The 26,889-nt window shown below is 40.5% G+C and overlaps 1 protein-coding gene across 2 annotated transcripts in view; it reads right to left on the minus strand.

The window, feature by feature from the left end:
* The window catches only part of mdga2a (MAM domain containing glycosylphosphatidylinositol anchor 2a), a 178,290-nt gene extending 154,041 nt beyond the window's left edge, over positions 1–24,249 (minus strand). For both annotated transcript variants that reach the window (XM_076978570.1, XM_076978571.1), the window contains exon 1: positions 23,370–24,249. In XM_076978570.1, the coding sequence (XP_076834685.1) occupies positions 23,370–23,442 (73 nt within the window). In that variant the 5' untranslated portion in view covers positions 23,443–24,249. The remainder of the gene's footprint in view (positions 1–23,369) is intronic.
* Positions 24,250–26,889: the final 2,640 nt, after the last annotated feature.

Here is a 26,889-nt window from a genome sequence, read left to right on the forward strand (position 1 = left end):
TGATCACGAGGGGGGCAGTAATGCAATTTGCAAATGCTGCTAATGGCTTAAAGGATCTAATACCTTAATGCTGTATGCTATCATTATGGAAAGTGATTATTAGATTTAGACTATAATTAGAACTGTGATATACAGTAAAAACTGCCTCTTAAATGCATTTGATGTGAAAGGTGAAAGCAAGAAAAATGGAAACAATCTTCTTTTTACCTAAGATAGTTTCATAGGGTTGTGTGTTTGGAAGGAACATTATTCACAACTAACACATAGCAGAAATAATTTCAATTTCATCAATAATATGAGCAATGTACATGTGGAAGAAGTGGCTGGTTTTTAACCAAAAACTGGAAATGCTCTGTGATTACAAGTACATAGAATGACCAGGCATTAACAACAACACAAAGTCACATGAAATTCTCCAGAATCCCAGGGGCAAAGGGGGTGCCCTTGTATTATTGCTGAATTTTTTAGGTTCTGTTAGTTATGCTCGCTATGAAAGTACTCCATCAGTTCATCTGAAGGTCTTCGTGGTTGCACAGTGCCCAGACCCCATCACATAGTGGACCTGGTAGAGAGGCTTTTGATGAAAGCTTTGTGGCACCAGCAGCCATTGTGCTTCTGCCCTTCTGGTCAGGGAGCTTGGTACAGCACTCCCTGTGTCAGATGGAGCTTGTCCAACCAGACTTCCAGGATTTTGATTTGCTTTCAGTGTGGACTGAGCCTGGCACAGAATGTTTGCTGCCCCAACAGCAACCTGGAGACAGCCAGCCTTATCTATGGATCTGCCACCTAGGCCTCAGTGAGCACTGCTGACATCTTGTCCGCTGGTGAAGAAAGGATTTATCTACCATTGCTCTGACTCAACCCTATGGTTCCTTTATGCTGCTTTAGACAGGAAGCAGCAGAGGCACTATTGTCTCTCGCAGAAATGGTATAAGAGGGCATTCGCATTGGCACGGTAGTGATAATACTCAAGACTGTAAGTCATGGGTCTGATGTGTCTTGAGCCAGAAGGTATCACAGCAACCACTTCAGCAAAGTATGATGAACTGCCTACAGGAAAACGGCAGGTCTATATCTATTTTGCCAAACTCCCTCAACCTGCTGCTTTTCAGTAAATACTAGTTGTTTGCAACTAGGATGTTTGCAACATTATGAAAAAATATCAAAAACCTAAAGGATTTTAGACATCTGTAGTCAGCCAGTTCTTTCCTTTCAAAGAGTAGGAAAGATGAAGTCCATGTCTTCTATAACCTAAGAGCTAAATACTGAACATACTGTAGGTGCCAATTTGGTAAGTTATACAACAATTAATACTACAGATTCAGAGATCAAATTGGTTCGCTCTATTAGTTATCTAAATAGTGTCATGGCCCTTTCTCCATCTGTACTGACTGTACAGGGAATGACTGACTCACAGGGACTGACTGTTCAGATACCACATAAATAAAATGGCTTCATCACTGAATTATGATTGTTTATGGTTGTCAGATATTCAACTCAAAAGGAACTGAAATCTCGTTAATTTTTTACACTAATATATTATACTAGAGAATAACAATTTATGTAAATATATGTTACAGTAAATTGAATATAGGCAAGATAATATGTTATTGCTGTTTTATGATTATTAGCGATTTGTTTAAACAATAAGGTTTTCTATTAACCTCTATTAACTGCCAGAGGTTAAAATCCTGCCTGAGCAAAATCCTGGGGAGGACTTTTACTTTCTGAACCTGGAATTGACACCTCTGTTAACTGCATAGATTCCTTCAGACAACAGGATGGCATCTGTGAAACTCAAAAACCTATGTAATGAATGTAGAATTTAAAAGGTCTGCTATACTGCAAGATAATCTGCTGTATGGGATGATGAAATATTACTCTGCTTTGCAATGTACAAAGTTATAGTTACAGTTAACAACTCAAGTGAACCTCGGGCTATTTTTGGCCAGTTGTGAACACTGATTTTGCCTAAATATACAGCCCTAAATAATGTTTACCAATGTCTAAATACAATTTGTACTTGGTCTAGTGACAGCAAAACTAGAATGTTTCAAGCCAGAAGTTTCAATACAAGTTGACAGCAGTGTTCAACTTGACTATGTTCTTATGCTGAGAAACCTTGAACCAGTCATAGGGTTTGATCACACCAGTGTGATCAGGGACTCCAGAAGGATACAAAGGGTCTTGCATTTCTTTTTATGCAAATTTCAACAATAGATTGTCAAAATTAATATTAATACTCATTATTATAATTAATATTATGAACATCCCACATTACAAGCCAACAAACTGTAACTAGCCAAAAAGTCAGGCTGTCCACAACAAGGCCAATAAGTACTCGTTCCTCAATATTATCAACCCATACAACTTACCTAATTACATGATTTATATGAGAACTATGATTACAGACAACAAACTTTTTTATTATATTCCCTTTTATCTAAGCTGTGTATACATATAAAATACATCTGACATCATATACAATGCCCTGTTTATCAGAATATATACTTTTCTAGCTACTAAAACTCATATGTCAGCTCTGGTGACCAATGTTAGCCCTGTTAACACAGATATATTTGGCTCTCACATGTATTTGGCTTTAAATTTATTTATGGATGCCAATTTCCAGTGGTATTCATAAACTGAACACTAACACATAATTCAATGGAATGTGAATTAATCATATAAATATTTTTCACCAATTGTGACTAAAACATGTAATCATTTAACATCAAATTTTGAAACACATTCTCCAAAGCTACAGTCAAACACAAATTTAAATATAACACACAAGTTGCTAGGTACCACACGTTACCGTACACATTTAAAGATGCTGGATACCACATGTACCATACACACAAGATGCTGGATACCACATGTACCATACACACAAGATGCTAGATACCACATGTACCATACACACAAGATGCTAGATACCACATGTACCATACACACAAGATGCTGGATACCACATGTACCATACACACAGATGCTGGATACCACATGTACCGTACACATAGATGCTGAATACCACATGCACCGTACACATTTAAAGCCTGAGGCATACAGGATCAACAAAGTTTCTGTATGAACAACATATAATGTCCTAACACATACTGACAATTTCAAGAGCACGTATACCAAAATCATCCATAACATCACATCTGATGTCAGCCTGACAAGGGTACACGGTACATGTATTAGGTGAGCGTTTCACTGAATTTAAAGAAAAGGCCACTTTTTAATCCAGTACAGCTGGTCCTGGCAGTATGATCACCACCGGCTGGATGAGTGTATACAGATGCCATCTGCTAGTTCCCAGAGGTCTTGATGATTCACAATAGGCAGAAGAGCCTTTTTTTGTCCAGACACTTCTTTCTTATCATTCTCTCCATTCATCGCGTTATCCCTTTCATATCTAAATCCCAGCTTTGACTCATAGGCTATGTTTCATCTTTCTGTGGGCTGCTGTTCTACTGGCTGTGCATATGTGTTTGGGCATAGCCCTGAAGCATGCCTCTCTGCCAACAAACCACGCACGTCATGCCTGCTGCTTACGTAACACACACACACACACACACACACACACACACACACACACACACACACACACACACACACACACACACACACACTATTTATAGAACTTTGAACCAGAGTAGAAAGATAACATAGTATCTCATGTCTTTTTGAATTTCCATTTTGAATAAACAATGAGAATAACAAGTATGTACTACACATTTGATCATACACAAAAAAACCCCCATTGCCATAAGCACTTTGTTATTGCAAAATCTTAATTTGTTTTATCTAGATTTAAAAAAACAATTAATGTGTTCAATTTTTTGTAACATACAGCAGGATATCACCTATGTTCTGCAGTAATCTGAACAATACCTTATATAAGAAGCTTTCACAACTATACTTAATAGTTTGAATATCTAAACCCTGATGAAGAAGACCATGTGTAACATCTGAATGAGACTCTGCTTCATTCAAAAGTGAACTTTGAGAAAAGTAGGAGAAATCTGTAGAAGCTGTCACACTGACTGGAAGTCCTACAGCACTCATATTTCAGATTAGCCCTCATGCATAAAAACTTGGAAACAGATGACAACACACCACCAGATTATGCTATTAATCTTCTCTGACAAAAAGGGCAATTGGAGACCAGGGGAAATGCAAACATGAGAATAAACTGGTCAGGTGTAAAATGTATGTTCCCAATGTTTTTAAGGCAGTGCATCACCTATACAGTTAGATCAGACTGCTCAATAAAAAAGTGTCTGACAAATGTAGCTTGTGACTCAATCTTTCTACAAAACTCCATATATAGACACTCAGCAGTCAGGTGAACGTAAAATACAACACGTAATAATGTTTAGGGGACAATGAGTGTTTCAGCAAACACTCATGTGGGTGTGAGTGATGACCTTTTTTCTTTCAATGACAACCAAGTGAATATGACTGAAAAAGACATAAGGATCTGCTGTTATACATAGACATCTCTCAGAGTCTGTGCATATCTTGCTCCTGGGACAGTTATGTCAGAGTAAGTATGATGTCCTTGGATCTTTTTTATAAACATAATCACTACTCCACTGCTGTTGTGAGTGGATATCTGTAAACAATGTGTATAAGTATCCAGATAAGATTAATTTAAGACAAAATCATTATTTCCATGGATTTTCCATGATAATTATCTCTCGCTAATGATCAATCGGTAAGGGAAAAGTGACAGAACATGCAGTCTATAGACTGGCTTTTAATTTAACAATTCAAGTTAACAGTTTCTTACTTCACCTTTTGAAGTAATTTTTATTTTGCTTGCTGCTCCCATAATGCAAGCATAGGTTTTAGAATCATGTGTTTAAATTAAGGAACACAACTTTAACATGATTTCTATTATTTTGCCAAGAGTGCCAACTATTAATAATAGTATAAGAATTTATTCATGGTGACACATTCACGATCATGACAAATATAAAGGGCAGTTACATTTATACATGTTTATAACAAATCCATTACCACAAGAATAACAATCTGCCTTTCTGACATTCAGAAAGAAGTATCTATTACATTTTAGGGAATTTTGAACTAGAATATAATTAAATGTAACCTTGAGAAATTATTGGAGACTGAATGTAGTATTTAGAGAAGGTCTAAATGTCTCCCCCTGCATATTCAAACATTTCCTTCCTCAGTTCAGTTTGTCAAAAATACTTTCTACTTTCTTTTACTTTGCCCTCAAGAGTAACACACAGTTGAAATGGATAAGGAAAAAATGTGGGTGTGGAAAACAGGAATAATGATATGCTGTTGGCTACAAAGTTTAATGGACTCCAGTCACTTAACAGCTCAAATGTTATGCATCATTTAGCTCTACTCCCAAATTAACGACAACTAAACATGGCATAAGCAGAAAAGCAGAAAAAGTTCAGCTTTATCACAGGAAATCTTCATTTTGGTTGGTAATACTGTGACCACTAGCACAATTTGTAGGTGACTGTACCAGTGGTCAAACATGAGGGCAGTTTCTCACAATTAATGATTGAGTAAAACCTCTGCACTAAAATGTGTTAAGTGCTCACACACAATATTGAAGCAGCGGTAGGTAAGCTGTATAACAATAACATTGTCATACTTGCTAAAAATATTACTATTTTCTGACCATAGTTCATGAGACAGATAACTGTGAAAATAATCACTCTTCTGTCTCCACATGGCTCTTATGGCAATATTCTTGCCATTTTGCAAGAATCCACCATGTCCGAATCAAACCAACCAATCAGAGGCAGGAAGAGTGACTGATGGAGTGTCAGTGTTTGTGCGTGCTCACGTGGTCAAGGGCGATTCAGTGAACAGCTTCAGGAGCTTCGCAAAACAACTGCAGTTAAACAGTCACAATCAATGCAAAAACTGCCCATCCCTCCTTTGCCAGCAATAGATTACATGACAAAGACAAGTAAAAAAAAAAAGAAAGAAAGAAAAGCATGCCAGAAAGAAAGCATTACACAAGGGCTGAGAAAAAACAAGGATCGACATTGGAACAGTTTTTCAGAGGTGGAAAGAGCTATAGAACCTGAAAGGATTTAAACTATAAGCTGAGTTAGCCACATTTCTGCTTGACAGGAAGCTAATTACCCCTGCTTCATTTGTTTTTGATTGGATTTTTAAAATAATTAATTACAAAGCTAAGATGGTAGTTATTGGTTACAGTAATTCTGTAGTATTACTCATTTTCCTGAGAGGTTGCAGTAAGGCTATTGTTTATTGTTTTTTTTATTTTGAAAAATGCATAAAAATTGTGATATGCCCATAATGTCACATCAGTTGGGTGTTTGTCCTGATATTTGTGTCCCTGTGCGCTCTCACAGCTACGTGATCTCATAAGTAGTTTATTGCTCATGTAGCACTTTTCATGACTGCTTCTGTTATCATTGATCTTTTTTTACTATTGCATGTTAGTTATTTTACCAAATAGATATTGTTGTAGATTGCATTTCATGTACAAAAGATTTTCTCCTGCACATCTATTGGCCAGTGTTGGCATTTTCACAATGCAATATGCTAAAATCTAGCCAAACATACTGAGTTGACAATGTAATGCACATCTATTTATATTATGGTCAGTTGTAAAACAGATAACAGTTAGCTGAAAATTCAATATTTCCACAGAATGAATACAGAGGGGAACTGTTAAGTTAAAATAACCAAACTGTCCCTGGTCTCTGCTTAGATAATGGGTTGAAATGTTTTATTATTCAGAACTCATCTGGCATTGGATGTCATCTTTAATGACCATCTGATCTCCCATTCAGAATGTTCCCAAAAATTACCAGAAGTTGAAAAGCCCCTGAGAATGGCAACAGTAACTGATTGTTATACAGCGTTCTGCCCTCCTTTCTCATGCTAATGCTCTGAAAAGGACAGAGTAGATGAGGACAGTGTTTAAGAATAATGATAGGTAATATTTGCTCCCGCTGGACCACAACTGATTTGTCCTGCCCCGCTCCCCCTCCCCCACTATTTTCACCCCATGTACATTGTTTTAAAAGGTCATTCTCAGTAATAGGTTTTCTGACATTCCTGAAGACATTTTGCATTTGGCTCCCTTGCAAAATCATAATCATTGTGGAAAAAACGAGGAATAGCAGACGATGAAAATGCAAGGCTCAGCCAAGAGCAGCAGGAATACTGGACTGTGAAGAATTCAGACTTAACCTATCTGCACTTAAAATTAGAAATACAGTTTTCTTGGCCACAGGGGCAGAGGCCTTAAAGCAGATTCCCAATCTTAGCATCTAAGCTCCAGCAGGAAACTGCGTGGATTATGACAGGAATCTATTAGCTGAGATTTTATCACATCCTTATCAGAGTACAATAAGATTTCATCTTCACAACTCAAGTCTCAAAAATGCATTTTGCTTCATCCAAATAAACCCAAGGACAGATTTGGTTATACAAGTCTATCCATCGTGATATCTGGCATAATAGTCATATTCAAAAGAAATTCTATGGAAATTAGAGTAAAAGTAGTGGCATCTGAGTTTGCTAATATACGTGAACTGTAGTTTTTAAGTCAGGTTCATTATAACAAAAATTTTCATTTAGGTTCTTTTTTTTCTATAACTTTTTATTTGGAAAAAGAACACTTACATCCAATCACAACAATACAATCCACCTTTTCCATTTTTTTAACAATATATCCCATATACCCCCCCCCCCCCTCTCAAAATAAATAAATAAATCTATTTTAAGAAAGAGTAACAAACAAAGAACAACCCCCCACCCGAGCCCCCCCCCCACTCGGCTCACCACAACCAACAAACGTCAATGACTGTTCATGGTAGATGAAAAGGTATAAAAGAAAAAAGAAAAAACAAGCACACAAAACTAGTTCTGTAGTACAAACAAATTCTTGAAATAGGAGATAAACGACTGCCATTTATTGTAAAATTTGGCAGTACATCCTCTCAACGTGTATTTGATTTTTTCCAGTTTTAAGAAAAACATGGTGTCCTTAAACCACCTGGAAGTAGATGGGCATGTAGCAGATTTCCAGTGCAACAATAATGAACGTCTTGCTGGTAAGGATGTGAAAGCAATAATGTCCTTCTGCTCAGAATTAAGTGAGAGTGATGGGTCACAAATCCCAAATATGGCTGTAAGAGGGCAGGGTTGGAGATTAACCCCAAGAACAGTGGACATGATCGTAAAGTAGCCCACCCAGAAACCTTTCAGATCAGGACAGAAAAAGAACATGTGACTTAGATGACAGGGGCTACCATGGCATCTGTCACATTTGTCCTCCACGTCCGGAAACATCTCAGACAATCTGGACTTAGAATAATGTACTCTGTGCAAGACTTTAAACTGGATAAGTCCAAGACGAGCACAAGAGGTGGTAGAATGCGTCCTCCCCATAGCCTGTTCCCAAGATTCCTCATGTATCCGCATACCCAATTCGTTTTCCCATGTACGTTTGAGCTTAGCATAAGAGTGGTTGCTAAAAGCTGAGATATTATCATATAATTTTGAAATAATACCTCTGTGATGAGGAACACAAGAAAGCATGGTTTCCCACTGCTGTTCCGGAGGTAAATAGGGGAAATTGGTGAAACATTTTGCCACAAAACTGCGAGCCTGAAAATATCGAAACATATGAGAAGCAGGGAGTCTGTAACGGGAAGACAAATTGGCAAAACTATCAAAGACACCATCTACATACAAATATTTAAATTGAGTAATACACTTATCATTCCAAACTGAAAACATAGAGTCCAGAACTGATGGCGGAAATAAATGGTTGTTATGTAAGGGGCCTAAAGAAGATGCAGCTAAAAATTTGAAATGATGTCTAAACTGGTACCAGATCTTGAGCGTGTTAAGTACCACTTGATTATCAGTGTATAAAGAAGGTTTTGTGGGTAAAGAGGAGTAGATTAGAGCAGATATAGAAGAACCCCCGCAGGATGATAACTCTAATTTACACCAAGAGGATCCAGGTGATCCCAACCAGTAACAGAGTTTGTGGATGTGAGCAGCCCAATAGTAATTTAGAAAATTTGGTAAAGCGAGTCCCCCACTAAATTTGCATCTTTGCAGCAAATTTGCATCTTTGAGTTACGGACCCGAGGTGGTTTCCCACCCCAAATAAAGGAGCAAATAATCCTATCCAGTGAATCAAAAAAGTGTTTTGGCAGAAACAAGGGAACTGATTGAAATAGAAATTTTGGTAAAATATTCATTTTAACAACATTTATCTTACCGATTAATGACAGGGGGAGGCTACCCCATCTCTTAATATCAGTATTGATATTTGAAATAAGGGGAGTGAAATTTGCAGATGCCAGGCTCGCTAAGGAACGAGTCACGTTACATTTAGGTTCTTAATTTTTCAAAGGAAATTGTATTGAAACCCAGTGGTAAAAAGCATTATACATATTAACATGTTTAAGAGTATACACAAATATACACTCACCGGCCACTTTATTAGGTACACCTTGCTAGTACCAGGTTGGACCCCCTTTTGCCTTCAGAACTGCCTTAATCTTTCATGGCAGATTCAACAAGGTACTGGAAACATTCCTCAGAGAGTCTGGTCCATATTGACATGATAGCATCACGCAGTTGCTGCAGATTTGTCGGCTGCACATCCATGATGCGAATCTCCCGTTCCACCACATCCCAAAGGTAGGCTGTGGCTTGAGACAATGCACAATTGGTACTAATGGGCCCAAAGTGTGCCAGGAAAATATCCCCCACACCACTGCACCACCACCAGCCTGAAAGCAGGATGGATCCATGCTTTCATGTTGTTGATGCCAAATTCTGACCCTACCATCCGAATGTCGCAGCAGAAATTGTGATTCATCAGACCAGGCAACATTTTTCCAATCTTCTATTGTCCAATTTTGGTGAGCCTGTGCAAATTGTAGCCTGTTTCCTGTTCTTCACTGACAGGAGTGACACCCGTTATGGTCTTCTCTTGCTGTAGTCCATCCGCCTCAAGGTTTGACATGTTGTGCGTTCAGAGATGCTCTTCTGCATGCATCGGTTGTAACGACTGGTTATTTTAGTTACTGTTGCCGATCTATCAGCTCGAACCAGTCTGACCATTCTCCTTTGACCTCTGGCAGCAACAAGGCATTTGCGCCCACAAAGCCGCCGCTCACTGGATATTTTCTCTTTTTCGGACCATTCTCTGTAAACTCTAGAGATGGTTGTGCGTGAAAATCTCAGTAGATCAGCAGTTTCTGAAATACTCAGACTATCCTGTCTGGCACCAACAACAATGCCACGTTCAAAGTAATTTAAATCACATTTCTTCCCCATTCCAATAGATGAACTGCAGCAGATCGCCTTGGCCATGTCTACATGTCTAAATGCGTTGAGTTTCTGCCATGTGATTGCCTGATTTGACAGTTGCATTTATGAGCAGTTGGACAGGTGTACCTAATAAAGCGGCCAGTGAGTATATTTTGCATATAATGAGATGCAAATATTCTTGGCTTGGCTTTAAGTTCCATTCTGCATTAACCATCCATTCAGAAGATAATACACATCCTTCCTCTTGTTTCTAATATTCTGAAAATACCTTTAAGAAGTTTTTTTAAAACACCCATTGTCTGAACCTCTCCTATGTCACTGCACCAACCAATGAGAGAGAGAGTGAAGGAGAGCATGTCACAGCTATGTCAGCTTTTGTTCACACAATATCGTAGGGCAAATGAAAATGCTTGGCAGGGTGCTGACTACTCAGTTCCATTCATGTGATCTGGCAAATGTGCAGAGGTGGCCAGCACCACACAAGAACAAAAGGAGAAACTATCTTTCCACCCCAGAAAGCAGGGACCATTGTGCTTTCCTGAGCTCCAGGTTAGAGATGTCCGTGGCATTGTTGGGACATAAACTTAGTGATAGGACAGAAGCAGAGTCAATGACATTTTGGACAAAGAATCATGCACTCATGCCTTATATAAAGAGAGATTAGGACTCTGACAAGCTGTAGTTTAGTAGTAGTCAGGTTCAGGGGTATCTTGAATTCTGACCTATCTATACTACCATCTTGGATGCTTTCTGTGAACAGATGCAAAGCACTTTGTATGTCGCTCTAGACAAAAGCATCTGCTAAATGCCCAAAATGTAAGCAAGCATTTATTTATGATTCAATGACAAATTCTGAAATGCTTTGTGAATCTTGTAAGCTTTGTGAACTTTACAAATTTTGTAAGTTTAAGCATAAAAAACATGCTGTCATGCACATACACACACAGAGAGCATGAAAAAGACAAAAATATTCTTATGCATTAACTCAGGGGGAAGGGAGAGATCCATTTTCAAAAGAATGTATTTATACAGACACTCAAAGAGGCCTCAGGATTTCCTACATAATGAAGTTCAAAAAGTGTTCAGTTATACACACATTTATGCAGAGAGGAAAATAAGTAAAATATAAAAAGGAAACAATTGGTTACAAAGACTGAAGAAAATCCCTCTAGTTCTTTATCATGTTATTAATGGGTTTAAATGATGTCTCATTAGCTTAATCTAATATGTATTTAATTGGTTTTAGACCTGTAAACTAATAAAATTATCTAGCACTTCGAATGACAATATAACAGCAATTTTTCCCTGCTATTAGACTCAGAAACAGTCCATCATGTGACTGGTGTGCAAAACGACACTTTTCATTCAGTTTTTTTATGCAGCTCTGCTGAAGCAGGGCAATGTACAGAATATTGTATTTTAGGGAATTCTAAAATATCCATATGGAAAATCCAAATACCATAAACCTAAGAAAAAAAATAAGCTTATCATAAAGAAATTGACATTAATGGATCTAAAATCATTTATACACATCTCCCTAGTCCTTTGGGTACAATGTTGGACTTTCTTTTTCAGCTCACTGAAGTTTCAGCTCACCAGAGGTTTTCCACAGGGTTGTAATGATGCACACATATGCTGGTTTGGTGTGATTTTCAATCATCCCTATTCAGTATTTATACATCATTTCAGAAATGCTGCATCTCACTAACGAGAGCACTAACATTAAGTGACCGACAATAATTACAAAAACAAAAAGGCTTATAAAGATCGGAAGATTGCCCACAGATGGTGTGGCTAATGCCTTGTTGAGGTTAATATAATGGGCCAAATGGTGTGAATGTTTAATCACATTCATTTTTCTTATGCATTGTGTGTTTATTCACTTTTTGCGATGCAATTATTGCACATGTTCATATAATGATGACAATGAAAATACAATTTATTGTACTGTACTGTACTAATGTACTGTAATCCAAATAGATCATCTAGCATAAATGTTTAAGTTGCTTTGAGAATGTTTAGGAAGGCTATGACTTTGTATGTATTTTGTGGTATACTGGTGGTAGCTCTGAAGATGTTCAAAATTTTTTTAAAAGCAGAGCTCAAAAGCAAAAAGAGAAACACTGGGAAGTCCACATGCGTAAAAAAGGTTAATTAACATGATCGTTCACATAGAAGTGAAACTCGAGAGGTTATGGCACATCGCTGTCAAATTTGATGATTTAAAAAGACAAGCCTTTGAGTTTGCTAACAGTGGGTGTGTCCATAGTTATTAACAGCAATAGTTGAAAAATAAATAAAATCATATGAAATTATAATAAAGAGCAAAACATGGACCAAAATGAACATGCACAGAGCAATGAACCACAAAATGAAGCATACACATTACTACCAATAATCAGCACAGCTTTATTCTCATTAGCACTCATTAACACTTATTAACACTCATTCCGAGAAAATCTACAGCTAATGGCTTGATAAATGCAAGGGGAGGGCCTTCTAAGAGCTACTCTCAGAGGGCCAGTGCATTGCAACATGAACACTGACAAAGCCAGTCAATTCCATCTTCTGTAGGTTTAATCATACAACTGTAACACATGCAGTTTACCATACATATTCAGACAGGTGGTCCCCTTTAAAGTGCTTTTAAAATTTTCAAAACAAAGAACAGATCAAAAGATGCTTAGCTAATTAGATAACCAGCATGTATGATGACACTCAACCACCCACACCCAAATTCATGTAACCAGAATGACCAAATTAAGGTACTGTAAAAAGGTAAACAGTGGTTGAGATAAATATTGCACTTAAAGGGGATTGACAAATAGTAGGAAACAGACACGGTGACTGGAATATAATGCAGTCAGTGCTATCAGAAATGGACTGCTCATAGGTCAGAATGTGTAGATGTGTAAATGTGATAGGGGAGCTGAGGTTCAATACAGTTAGACCAGTGATGGTTCTTCTATAAAGGGAGAAGTGCTATGTGTTCAGAAGTGTAACAGTACTTTGGTAAAAACTTCTTCACAAGGATTTGAAGCATTTGGCAGATGGCAGAGGTTTGAAGATGCTGTGGCCGGGGTGGGTCGGGTCTCTGCAGATGATTATGGTTCTGCAGCAGTGGGTTTTGTAGCTATCCCCTAGTGTTGGAATCTGTGAGCTGGTGATCCTCTGGGCCATTTTAATGATGTGCCGGAGGGCCTTCCTGTTCTTAGAGGTGCAGTCAGAGCGCCATGTTGTAATGCAGTATGTGATGATGGACTCTACAGTGCCTCTGTAGAAGCTGACCAGTAGCTATTGTTGGAGTTGTGCTTTCTGTTGTGTTGATGGACTATAATAGATCTTGATGTGGAGTCCAAGGTGTCTGAAGCTCAGAATCAACTTCACCCTCCGCTGTTGATGCTGATGGGAAGGTGACCATTTTGTTTCAGTCTCCATAGGTTCACCATTAATTATATAATAGCTCTGCTCAGTTTTCCATTTGTGGAATATGTGAATGCTAGATAACAGTGGTTACACTGTCGATACAGAAGTTTATGGGAGCTAAAACGGGAAGCACAGGTTAAGCCCATGTGGCTTCCAGTTTGAGCAGATAGCAATTTGTGCTATCGAAGCAGTCCTGTACTTTAGTTATCACTCCCTCTAACTAGCCCCTGACAGTCTACATAGTGGGCTTTGTCCTGGTGATGAGGGGTCTGTATTCTGGCATCAGGAACAATATAAAATAGTAATATGTAATGTGATCAGACCAACCACAGTGGTAGAGGCCACACTTTGTAAGCATTTAATTTTTTAAATTAAGATTTTTCTGGTTGGAAAAATCATCAAACTGATGTCTTATGTTGCACAGTCTTAAGCTGACTACACTCCTCTACTCTAAAGTCCAGATGAGTGTTTTTGTTTGTTTGGTGCATCATGCAGTATAGCCAGCCCTAACTTAGCATTACCTTGTGGAGGGATATGAACTGCATTTAAGAACATTACTGTAAATGGTTATGGCAGATGAAAGGTCTCCACATCAGCATAATAATTTCTATGTCTGGGGAGAAAAATTGTTTGGTAATGTCTATGGACATGCACAGTTTGAACATATACACATACCAAACAGCTTGCCAAACCAAGTGATATACACACTAGCCCATTAACTCGGTAGCTGCATCAGGGATGTTGGAATTCAGCTGGGTTTGAGGGAGAAATAAGGCACAGCTGCTCATTCTGTGTGAAGAAATCCTCAGTCTCAACTTGTTGATCTTACTGACTAAAGACAGTGTCCCCAACGAACAGGCTGTGTACAGTTGGCTCGGTCGGAGGTTCTATGAGCGCTAGCTTGCCCGACCTGCTTCTGCTTCCTCTCCTGCCTCTGCCTGCACCACATCCTCACTGCGGTGGTAATCCAGGAAAGCACCCATGGGAGTAATTTGTCAGGAATCTTGGATGGTACAGGTGGAATACATTTTTTTATTCTAATGTTCAGCATTTCTTGTAGACTGTTGATTATGTGGGCTAGTCATGACTGCATTTATGGTGCACTTTAAAATAAGATAAGTAAAAAAAGAAAGTTCCAGGCTGCTGCATCCATGTGTGCTGGATAACCTTAAAGATATATTCTAAATATCCTGTCTTTAAAGTGTACCAATGGCTGTTCTGCCACTAATAAAACATTTGACATGTACATTGCAAATCTAAAATTGCAAAGATAAAACTCCTGAACCAAGATGTAAGGAAATATCACTTTTCTTTAAGACAATTCTAACCCACGTAGATGTGTGTCAGAAAATGTGGCATTACTCTACACTGCCCAAACAACACCAGGTTAAGTGGGACATGCTTCAACCATGACTGAAATAAAGAGGTAGGTAACTTGTCAACAAGTGGCACATGCTTACTGTAAATATTAAATGATAGCTGATTTGAGGTCAGTAAACTATTTATTATTAACATGTTTACAAATTCCTTTTTTGAAGACATCATATTCCATTCATTTTAATTTGCTGTTGTACCCTTTATGACCCTCCCAGTACAGACTTAGTTCTTACTGCTTATGTTATGCTTTATAGTTATTACACAAGCCATCTGTCTTGTTATCAGAAAGCAGGCTTGTTAACAGGTCAGCGGTCCTTTATGTCCTGTGGTTGCATTTCTACAGATATTAAAGCCATGTGTACACAAGCTAAGAGCCTGGAAGCAGTAGTTTCACTCCCATGGGTTCCAGCCACAAACACATGATTAGATGATGATTACAATTTGGTTTTGGTTCCACTGCAGGACATTTTTATTATTAAATAGAACTGCTACATGGTAGACACAAGTGTTAATTGAACATAATTGCCAGATGTGTATAGGATTGTTTTAAAGTGCAATGTTTACATGGTATATTAAGTTTTAGAATTAATCACAAATGCATAGTCCTGAAATCCCTCATTGCTTCGTTCAGGCATCAGGAGAGGTTTACTGTTTTTCTATATGTCTTGTAACACAAACTAGGCTTAAGGTGTTAATGAATAGGCCCATTAAAAAGAAAGGTTGTTTTACTGCACATTAACAATGCTTAATATTTGCCTATAGTCGCTGCCCTGGAGGTTACACAGTTAATGATTTCTGCTTTGGTGCTCTGTAACTGAAGAAAGAGAGAAGGCATCTGAGCAGCACATGGACAAACGGGAGGTATGGGATATAGAAAGTGCAAATATGTTAGGAAGCTACATACACCACCCAACAACAACTTGCTAATGGAAAACACAAGACAAACAAAAGTGTCTTCCAACCCTTCCTTTCAGCCAAGCCAAATTACAGCTTGTAAAAGATGTGAATAATTCAGAAGAAAGCCGCAGGCACAGACAGCATGCCTGTTATCGGTGTTTTTTTAAGTCCAGTCTTTCTATTTTACATTATTCGCATTCTCACATTTACACTTTACAATAAATTATTACACATACCGAGAAAAGTACTTACCATAAAAAAGTTTCGCCATAAAACTACATATTGATTTCTAATTCGTAATTGCACAAACAAAAAATATATATCTGATCATATTGTCATCCCCAATGTAATATTCAAACCTAACCACCAAAATCCAACTGGCAATTTATTTAGTCTGTCAGAGCTGATTAAATATGATCCACTCTTCCATGGGCACATGTAGCGAAAGACAGACGCTTATAAAATAAAGGCAGTGATAACTGTGTGTCTTATAGTAATATAAGGAATTCTGGGGTGTTCATACAAAACAGTGATATAAATCTGCATTATTTTACTCTGAAACAGTTAAACAGTTTTTACTCATACTTGTACTTTGCTTCTTTTATGTTCCTTCACTTGAGAGTGTGAAAATGGAGAGCCAGGGCTACAACAAAAACACCCTCAAGTTCTCATTTACAAAAGATTGTGCCTAATCTTTAACTTCTGTCATCCGCCTCCAATCACTTTTCTGAGCAGTCGGACATATTTAAACATTAAAATGTATGTAATCCTATTTATAAAATATCATCAAGAAGAACTCACTAGTGTTTAAACATTTTGTAAACCACATGATTACAGTTGAAATATGTGGTAACATGATCACCTCATGGTCCATTTCTATAAAACTACTCATAGCTGAAGGGAACAAAGAAAGCAAGCCAGGGATTCAGCAACTGAATTTTAAATTAAAGCAAATAGCTCAAGAGTAAATAAACTCTTAGGTGCTTAGATACACAGGCTGTACAAAATCCTACTAGATCATACAGTGAACACAATTATCCTCCCAAACCTTACCACCGGCTCATTACATTCAGGGAAATGAAATGAGGATGCATTTTGAGTTAAATCCCCTGAATTTCCACAGCAATAAATAAATAAATGAATAACAGATCGAATTTTCTTATTCAGGCTCATATGATATAGTTCAGCTGATCCCGATACAGTAGATTTCACATGTATTGCACAGTTACTGAGACACAAATTTTATTTCATCACAGGCTCAAAGTTCTAAATTTCACCATAGCAGAAAATAGAAGAAAATTGATATCGCATTCATTAATGTAGCACTGATTCCATTGATCTGACAATGACAGACTGATCTGCACTGTATAGCTGTATTTCAATTTCATAGTATAGCTGTACTGTGAGTTCATTATCTCCGTATAACAATTCATAAACATTTGCCTTTCAGACAACAAAATAGCATATGAATGGATTATAGACAGAGTTATATATTTTTTCAGTTATATAGTTTGCTATCATGTTCATGATAGTCATCCTCCTTATGCTCAAGACACTGAGATGCCTGCTGTTGAATACAGTGCTAATCAGACTATAGAGATCTGCAGTCCATAGTGGAGTGTACGGCTAGCAGAGCCACAGTGTGAGCAGGTGTTTGAACCACCACTTTTCAAACCTCAGGGGCAACAGCCCACTGCTTTTAGATTAAGCCAAAGCTGGTTTCATTTGGAAAAATATAAACATCTCCAATCTTCTTAACCACTTGGAGCACTGACCTAAAGGCATGAAAAGATAGTCACACTCAACAGAACAGATAAAAATCTACTATTCAGCTGAGGGCTGAGGTGTGACGGTGGATAGACCCACACAGCTCACTTGTCGAGCGAAATGTTTATACTGTGATGCACCAATAGATGCTCAACATATATATAAAATCACTGTGTTAACTTTATTAAATATCTGTTTAATTTCTTATTGCTGCTACATTTCTAAGCTAATATTTGATAAGTACATATATACTAGCTAGCAGTTAGGCATTTTATGGCAGGACAATGATGCAAGCAAAGCAATGCTGACACTGTTCGTGAAAACGTTTGACATGTGTGTAGCCAATGGTCATTGAAAGTCTGCTGAAGCACATTAGTACATTAGGCTTTGAACATGTTATGGTCTGTAAGCTAGAACATGTTATAGCATGTAAAACTTAATGTTAGCCTACATTTTGATTCATTTTTATGCTTTGAGAAAGGAGAAGAAAGATACAATTTCACAATAATTTGGTTGAATCATCAGGAATTTACTCTTAAATATGTCTAAACAGTCTAACTATTTAAAACTACTTCCACCATAATATGATTCCACATTGCAGTAAATGCGAATTTAGCCCAACCACTTTTGGAGGTGTGGTGTCACCTGTGGTGGAGCGACTATTATGAGAAACTGAGCCGAACGCAGAGAATTCTATTATAATCTTGTTCTGTAATGTTTGTAAAGATGCATTTTAAACTTTATCACACACCGTACTTAATTTTGGCATTCTTCATTAGCAGAGGGACAACTGGCCTAACTGTTTTTGATTACCATAACATATCACCTCACATAAATTGCAGTGGTTTTCTCCCCTAATAATACTTACTGGTTACCACTCTACTAATTCGGTGTGGACTACTGAACTCAAACAGCTCACAGTTAATCACAGTAATACAAGATCATTCAACATGATGTTGTTGAAGTACACATTGTGGTATGTTAAAATTAAGTGTATTTACAGATTTAAGTTAGTTGGGTTAAATGCTAAAGTAAAAATAGGTCAGTAAAATACAAGTTAATTTAACTTAATCTCAAATAATGATTCACACATGCATAATCAAATGGGAGTGATCAAAATGTTTAACATAGAAAAATGACATTTCACCATTGCTCTAAAAATCCATCAGTCATTTGTAACTTAGGTATGTCAGATTTATAGCTTAAAGGTCATAGTTAACCAGACCACAGGTTTTAGGTGTGTTATTTTCTGTACATTTGTCTTACAAATAAGTAAGATATAAGTAAGGTATTGTGGAGCAAAACAATCTTACAAGTTATTTTAGGTGCCATGTTGGGTTTGGAGTGTTAATTGAAAACACATATATCACAATTTCTTTCTTTATTTGTTCACTTCCAACTTCCAAATTTGGTATTATTATGTATTTCAAAAAAGCTGACCAGAGCTACATGTTTATGTGAAAATTAAGGGTGTGTAGAAGTTGGGCAGATTAGACTGAATTGGTGATTGAATCACACTCTGTCATATATTAAAATTCTAGAACAGCAAGTATCAACCTTTGATGTCTGTTTGAATCTGTTAATTTGTATTAGTACATACCATCCAAAAGGTAAGAATTTTGTCATATGAAAAAAAATGCTTTGTATGAATAAATATGATTTCTCTGTATTGCTGGTAAATCTCCACTGAAAGTTGAGGTCATGTACAGATTTATGAATTCACTTCCCCACTAATCCATAGAGGCATCCATTAAATAACAGCACATCTGCCTTTGTTAAAAAAAATCCATGTGACGTCAGCAATTGTAGATATGCCATGCATAACATGCAGAGGGTAGCTCTTAAGATTCTAGTAGCTGTCACGTATGGCTACGCCCCCTCTCCCCGCTGTCACTCCAACGTCTCTGTTCCTCGTGGTTTTGTTATTCTCTGCCTGTTTATCCCGCCCAGCTCGTTGTCTCTGATTCCTCGTTTGTTACCACGCCCCTGTCATCATTGTTTGCACCTGATCCATGTTTGGTGTTCTGTGTATATATAATCCCTGAGTGTCCCTTGTCCCTTGTCGGATGTTTTGGATGTTTGATTGTTCTCTCCCTCGCGCTGTTGTATTCGTGTGCCCTGTTCCCGGTGTTATACTCTCTGTTGGTTATTTCTCTGTTCTGTGTTATTACAGCCTGGTTTTGTTTCGTGTCTGTCTTCATCATGCCCCTGTACCTGTCTCATCTGGATGGCTCTCCCGTTGTGACCCCTGCCCGTGACTTCGACTACGATTATGGAATGCCCTGTAATAAATCTCGCTCTTCTCTGCGTTTGTGTCCATCTCCTCGCTCCGTGGCGCAAGCTACGTTACATAACATCCGACCTTACCAGGACACAGCGAGAGAGCGAGACTCTGGTAAGTTCAATCGCTGTAATGAGATGTTGGCTGGTTTAATTCGGTTCGACTCTCCGGTATTACAGCGTGAACGAACCAGAGACAGGAATTCCCCTTGCGCTGTGGGTACAGGGGAGTCTCGTCGCTGTAAAAACAAAGCGAAATCACTTTCGGTTTCTAGCTTTAGCGACGAACTCCCTGATAAGCGCTACGTGTCTGCCCGACTCGACACTCACTACAGGGAGGAGCAGCCTGTAGCACGAGACTCGGGCAGACGGAATGAATGTGCAGACGAGCGTTGGCTTGGCTCTCGGTTGGCTTTCAAAAGCCATTGTGAGCTCCCGATACCTCCGACGAGGCGGAGTCACAATGAAAGCCACCGAGAAGCAGTTGTGTCTGTATGTTCTTCCAGGCGCAGACCAGACCGGGGAAGGAGGAAGACCACGCCTCCGACTCAGAGCCCCGTCGCCACAGCGCATGCAGAAGTCACCTTCCATGAGGAGCACCTCCCTCCTCTGATCCTGCCAGCTTCTCACCTTAAGACGGCAAAGAATTTTTTGGGGGGGAGTAGTGGACACTCACGGCAAGAGTGGCCGACTCCGCCCCCCGGTGACGTCAGTGCGGCGACTCCGCCCCCCGGTGACGTCAGTGCGGCGACTCCGCCCCCCGGTGACGTCAGTGCGGCGACTCCGCCCCCCGGTGACGTCAGTGCGGCGACTCCGCCCCCCGGTGACGTCAGTGCGGCGACTCCGCCCCCCGGTGACGTCAGTGCGGCGACTCCGCCCCCCGGTGACGTCAGTGCGGCGACTCCGCCCCCCGGTGACGTCAGTGCGGCGACTCCGCCCCCCGAGGACGTCAGTGCGGCGACTCCGCCCCCCGAGGACGTCAGCCCGGCGGTTCCGCCCCCCGAGGACGTCAGCCCGGCGGTTCCGCCCCCCGAGGACGTCAGCCCGGCGGTTCCGCCCCCCGAGGACGTCTCGTCCACGCCGGTTCCTGTACCCGCGACCCGGAGGAGGTGGTCCACACCGGCCGCTGTTCCCACTGCCCGCCTGCCGGCTCCTGTTCCCGCTGCCCGCCTGCCGGCTCCTGTTCCCGCTGCCCGCCTGCCGGCTCCTGTTCCCGCTGCCCGCCTGCCGGCTCCTGTTCCCGCTGCCCGCCTGCCGGCCCCGCCTGTTCCCGCTGCCCGCCTGCCGGCCCCGCCTGTTCCCGCTGCCCGCCTGCCGGCCCCGCCTGTTCCCGCTGCCCGCCTGCCGGCCCCGCCTGTTCCCGCTGCCCGCCAGCGGGCCCCGCCTGTTCCCGCTGCCCGCCAGCGGGCCCCGCCTGTTCCCGCTGCCCGCCAGCGGGCCCCGCCTGTTCCCGCTGCCCGCCAGCGGGCCCCGCCTGTTGCCCTTGGGACTGTGCTGCCCCCTGTTGGGCATGGACTTTGTGTTCCCCCTGCTCCGCCATGTGCCTCCTATGTTCCGTTGCCCGTGTTCCCCTTGCTCCCTGGTCCCATCCCTGGTTTTGTTTTGGTCCCTGTCCCCGTGGTTGTGTCTGTTCGTGTCCATGTTCCTGTTCCTGTGTCTGTTTCCTGTGGTGTCATCCCTGTCCCTGTCCCCATGTCTGTTCCCCAAGTTGTCACCCACCTTGTGCCAGTGCCTGTCTCCGTTGTTCATGGTGTCTTTGCCTCTGTGTTTGCCTCCACCCTGTCCCCTGGCCCCACTCCTGTGTCTGTTCCCAGTCCTGTCCCGTCCAGCCCTGCTCCCGTGCCTTGCCCGGTCCCTGCCTGTGTTGCCATGCCCCGGCCCAGCTCCTGGCCAGTCTCTGTTTCCCCTATCTCTGTCCTGCCTCAGGCTCCTTGTCCTGCCTTGCCCAGTCTTGTCTGTCCCGTAGCGTCCTGTCCCGTGTCCCCTGTCCCTCGCCGTGTACCGTGGTTCCCCGTCCTGTCCGAGTCTGGTTCCTGTCCTGTCTGCCCTTGCGTGCCCCGGAGTGGCACGCTTTGAGGGGGGGTACTGTCACGTATGGCTACGCCCCCTCTCCCCGCTGTCACTCCAACGTCTCTGTTCCTCGTGGTTTTGTTATTCTCTGCCTGTTTATCCCGCCCAGCTCGTTGTCTCTGATTCCTCGTTTGTTACCACGCCCCTGTCATCATTGTTTGCACCTGATCCATGTTTGGTGTTCTGTGTATATATAATCCCTGAGTGTCCCTTGTCCCTTGTCGGATGTTTTGGATGTTTGATTGTTCTCTCCCTCGCGCTGTTGTATTCGTGTGCCCTGTTCCCGGTGTTATACTCTCTGTTGGTTATTTCTCTGTTCTGTGTTATTACAGCCTGGTTTTGTTTCGTGTCTGTCTTCATCATGCCCCTGTACCTGTCTCATCTGGATGGCTCTCCCGTTGTGACCCCTGCCCGTGACTTCGACTACGATTATGGAATGCCCTGTAATAAATCTCGCTCTTCTCTGCGTTTGTGTCCATCTCCTCGCTCCGTGGCGCAAGCTACGTTACAGTAGCTGACTAATAAACACTATGAAAAAAGCAGGTGATGGAATATGCTGCCCGACACTCCTTTTTTCCAACAGGACAATACCAAATATTTTGCCCGTCCTGACCCTATACCCTCAGATTTACACAGCTTTTTGTCAGTGTACCCCACAACTATCCAAACTATTCTTTTGGTTGATGCCACTGGTTGCATTTCGATATATTTATTTATTTAAGAGCCAATTTCATCGCAAAAAAGACCCACAGTAGCGTCCTGGATATGTACAACGAATATGCAGGTTTTGTAAAGGCATGTTAAATAGGTTTCCATTATGCCGTTTACAATAAGGAGCGGAACGCTGATGTTATAATTTTGTACCGGTCTATGTATATGACTGTACTGGTAATTGTACAACATAGGCTAGCTACACAGTCACGTCAAGCATTTCACGCTCAGGTGTAGTCAGCACCGTTGAATATGAATTATGAAGCTTCAGTGCTACTTAAATAAATAACGCTATATGCATCATTCAAACTAAGGAGAAAATAGTTGATTTTAAGAGTTGATTTAACGCAAGACGTGTTTGGCATTTGACATAAAGGTTATTTATGATTGAGCTTACGCTAATGGGACTTCATTGGAAATGCCATTAACTATCCAGCAGACGCATTTTTCACAAGGTCACCGTAGCTGTACTTATAGACATTTACACAACACGTATTTCTTCTTACCGTATACTCCTTGGCAAATAATGCCCTCGAGAAACGCAGTCAGCAACCACAGGAGACCAAGAACTATATCCATCTTTACGTTAGTGTCAACATGTCCTGTTCTGAGGCGACGGGTTCCTCGGGCGGCAAAAGACTTGAATGTGGCGCTCGCAGTCTTATTTCTCACGGTGTTTGGCAACGGAATCAAGACAGTGAACGTTTAAAGGAAATTCAATGCAAGATTTAAGAGACCTACTTGAAAGGTCGTACATAGTTTGTTTTTGCTTCTAATGGGTCTTGTCGTGAGCAGCGAAAAGGCAATTCACTGGAATGGGCAGAGCAGGTGATCACGCAAGCCCTCAGAATGATCTTCTCCAGCAGAAAACCCGATTCATGGCAAAAGAGACCTGAATAGCCAGTGAAAATAATGATCTGCACTAGGATGATTTGTCTTCTTCGTCGTTATGTCCGCCTCCAAAATGTAATGATGAATTCAGTGAACAAATCACCGGTGCTCCGAGGAGACCTCCTTCACCCATTCATAATCACATAGTACCGGTGAACGAGAGTACCGGTGGACGCGAAAGGCACAGCAAAAATATTCCTTGATGCCGTGGGAAGCGGACGCACGGCGCTCACAGTCAGCCTACTGATTTTGGCTCCTCGCACCGCGTACGACTCATCTCCGACGGGTAAGGATGGATCCGTTTCATAAGAGCCCTGTGACCTAGTTCATCCCACCAAGGCCTCTTAACCCGGCGAAAAAAGGATGCCACATATGAACGTATGTGTTATGTCCCCGATTTTCTTGATGAATCGCAGTTCACAGGGAATGAATTTCAAGGGTGGTCAGCCACGCTGCGCCATACGTGCTGCGCTGGAGCGCCGAGACCCAGCTGGCTGCCTACGTCAAAGTGCGCGTGAGCGCGCAGCTCTCATTTGTATGAGAAGCACTCGCGCTCGCAAAAACGCGCAATGCTCGGTTAGCGGAGCGACGCCAACCGTGCTTCATTATACACCGAAGGGTGTCGTATATAAAGGCTTAAACGTAAAGGCTTCTGCTAAAGCTTGGCCGTTTTACTTGCTGCAAAATGTTAGTGCGATATCTATTGCTCTTCTTAGAGCTGTTGGTAAGTTCATTGTCATCGAGAGTTTTTTTCTGCAGGCTGATGTCTGGGCCTGTGGAGGCAAAAGTTCAACCTTTATAGTATAGAAATTGCAGACGCACATAACTCGAAAGGTTATCAGTCTGTGCTGAAATATACACCTCCTCGGTTACAAAGCGTTGCTTAATAGTTTGCTTGCCAAGTTTTGATGATCTCTAATAAATGCCCATATGTCTCAGGATAAGAACATATCCTTTTAAGTACTGCCACATACACATAAAGAAGCACATCTAGGTATCAAGTATATCTTAGTTATTACCGGCACTTAATGACACACTACATAGATTTGCGGCAAAGCACACTGCGCTCATGTCTTCATTGTCTTATAAATCTAAATGACAAGTGCTATAGTAGCCTTAATTATAACGAATAGGCCAGCCTTGTCAGAGGGGCTCCAGAACTGCAGTTGTGTACATATAGTGCCATCTTCTGGAAAAGACGAAGGGGAGGGGAGTCAACTGGCAAAGATATGCTAATGGACTATATAACTGACTCCGGCAATCCTCTTTAGGGTAAAGGGAACTGAGGAGAGTTAGGTGGGCTGCATATAGATGGCTGCTTGAGTCTCTGAACCCACCGTTCAGTTTGAGTAATAAAGTAGTTTCTAGTAGTAGTTTCTAGTCTTCCTAATGCTTGCTTCCTTCATGGCACATATGGTATGTTATCACATATCAAATTGTCCCAAAAGCAATGTCAAAAGATCACTCAACATCGATGAAAGATTGTGAAGTTGGATACATGTGAACCTAGTAGAGAATTCTAGAGGTTGAACCAAATTTTACAAATCCATAAAATGTAATTCCATCGCACAACATGAAATGCTAAATCATCTGCCACTTTGAATATTTTACATTACAGTAGAATGTGCTAAAGTCAGGGAGTTTAGGCTGCTGAGATTTGTGACAATCTTGCACAAAGATCTAGTGTATCTTTGCTATTTAATAAATATTAACCCCTAGATACATTTCTTGCAAATTCATGTAAGCACCAACACTAAAAACTGGCTTCATGCATGTCTATGAGGTGTGAAAGGTAAACATAAAAATCCCAACAATTTACTTGTTATTATTACTCTAATACAGGATATTTGTGAAAGTCATCCATACTAGAGCTCGAATGCACTAATATGGATAATTTAATCTGCTCTGTATCTGCTTTGACAATTGCAGTCTTATTAATATTTTCTGTCCCATGTACGCTGTGCCAGGATGCCCTAGAGCTGAGAGCTGACCATGAGTCACTGTGATTTCAGACTATATGTAAAGAGACATAAAAATGGTCATGATATACTAAAACAATTCAGACATTCTACTACATTATATAGTATTAGGAACACAAACAGTCAAGATGGAGATCTACTACATCTTGCTATATCTGCTATATCTAATACAGCTGGCTATATAGCAGGGCTCCTACAGTTCTTACACATGCCACTGTGAATAATAAACATGTGAATCTTGTACAGATCTGTCAGCTGTTAACTTTTGCATCAAAACAGGATATGATTAAAAGGAATGTATCCACAAGATGTAGAAAGATGTCCATACATTCTGATCCCTACACATGTTCAATCCAATTTACAGTTTCACACCCATTGCTTGATACTTTAGTATAATGAAAGCTGACACCAGTACAAGAAAATGCACATAAGACAACATGCGTACATCTTGCATAGTCCATTACCACAGCAAGAGGCTCTCTGGCATACTAAATGACAAAAAACTACATTATACATGCAGTTGAGAAGCTAAAAGCCTGTTTGATACAATTAGCAGTGAAATAGTGTTAGGGTGGATGTCATAACAGCAGACAGGTGGTGGTGTGAGGTGTATAAGCAAGGTAGTGTATAGAACCTGGCTGTTGGAACCAGGTAGTGTGTAGAACCTGGCTGTTGGAACCAGGTAGTGTATCAAACATGGCTGTGGAACCGTGACACAAAACTCCCTTCACATCTTGATTTGTTCATACCCAGAAATGTTTTATGAAAGTCACAAAAGGAAGTGTCATAAATGTTAATGTTTTATGATTTGTTTCACCTGATGAACTTGAATTGAAAATGAAATTAATTCGAAAGCCATAAGTTCTCATGTTCAGAAAATGTCCCAAAGACTGTAATACTTTATCAGATTGTAATTCTATTTGCTGCATTGTTACATAGTTACTGAGAGCAGTTTATTAAAGTAGCCTAGTTAAATTAAATACTAGTGATAGACTAATAAATGTGATGCTCTACTGAAACCCATGAATAATTACTCATTTGAACTTGGATCACAAGGTCCTTTAACCTCTCCGTGATGTCTATGTCACATATGATTTTAACAAAGCCTTTGTGCTGTAGTACTTACTCCTAAAATGAATAGGCACAGATCGAATTC

This window comes from Brachyhypopomus gauderio, chromosome 17, assembly GCF_052324685.1.
Source record: "Brachyhypopomus gauderio isolate BG-103 chromosome 17, BGAUD_0.2, whole genome shotgun sequence".
Classification (NCBI taxonomy): Eukaryota; Metazoa; Chordata; class Actinopteri; order Gymnotiformes; family Hypopomidae; genus Brachyhypopomus; species Brachyhypopomus gauderio.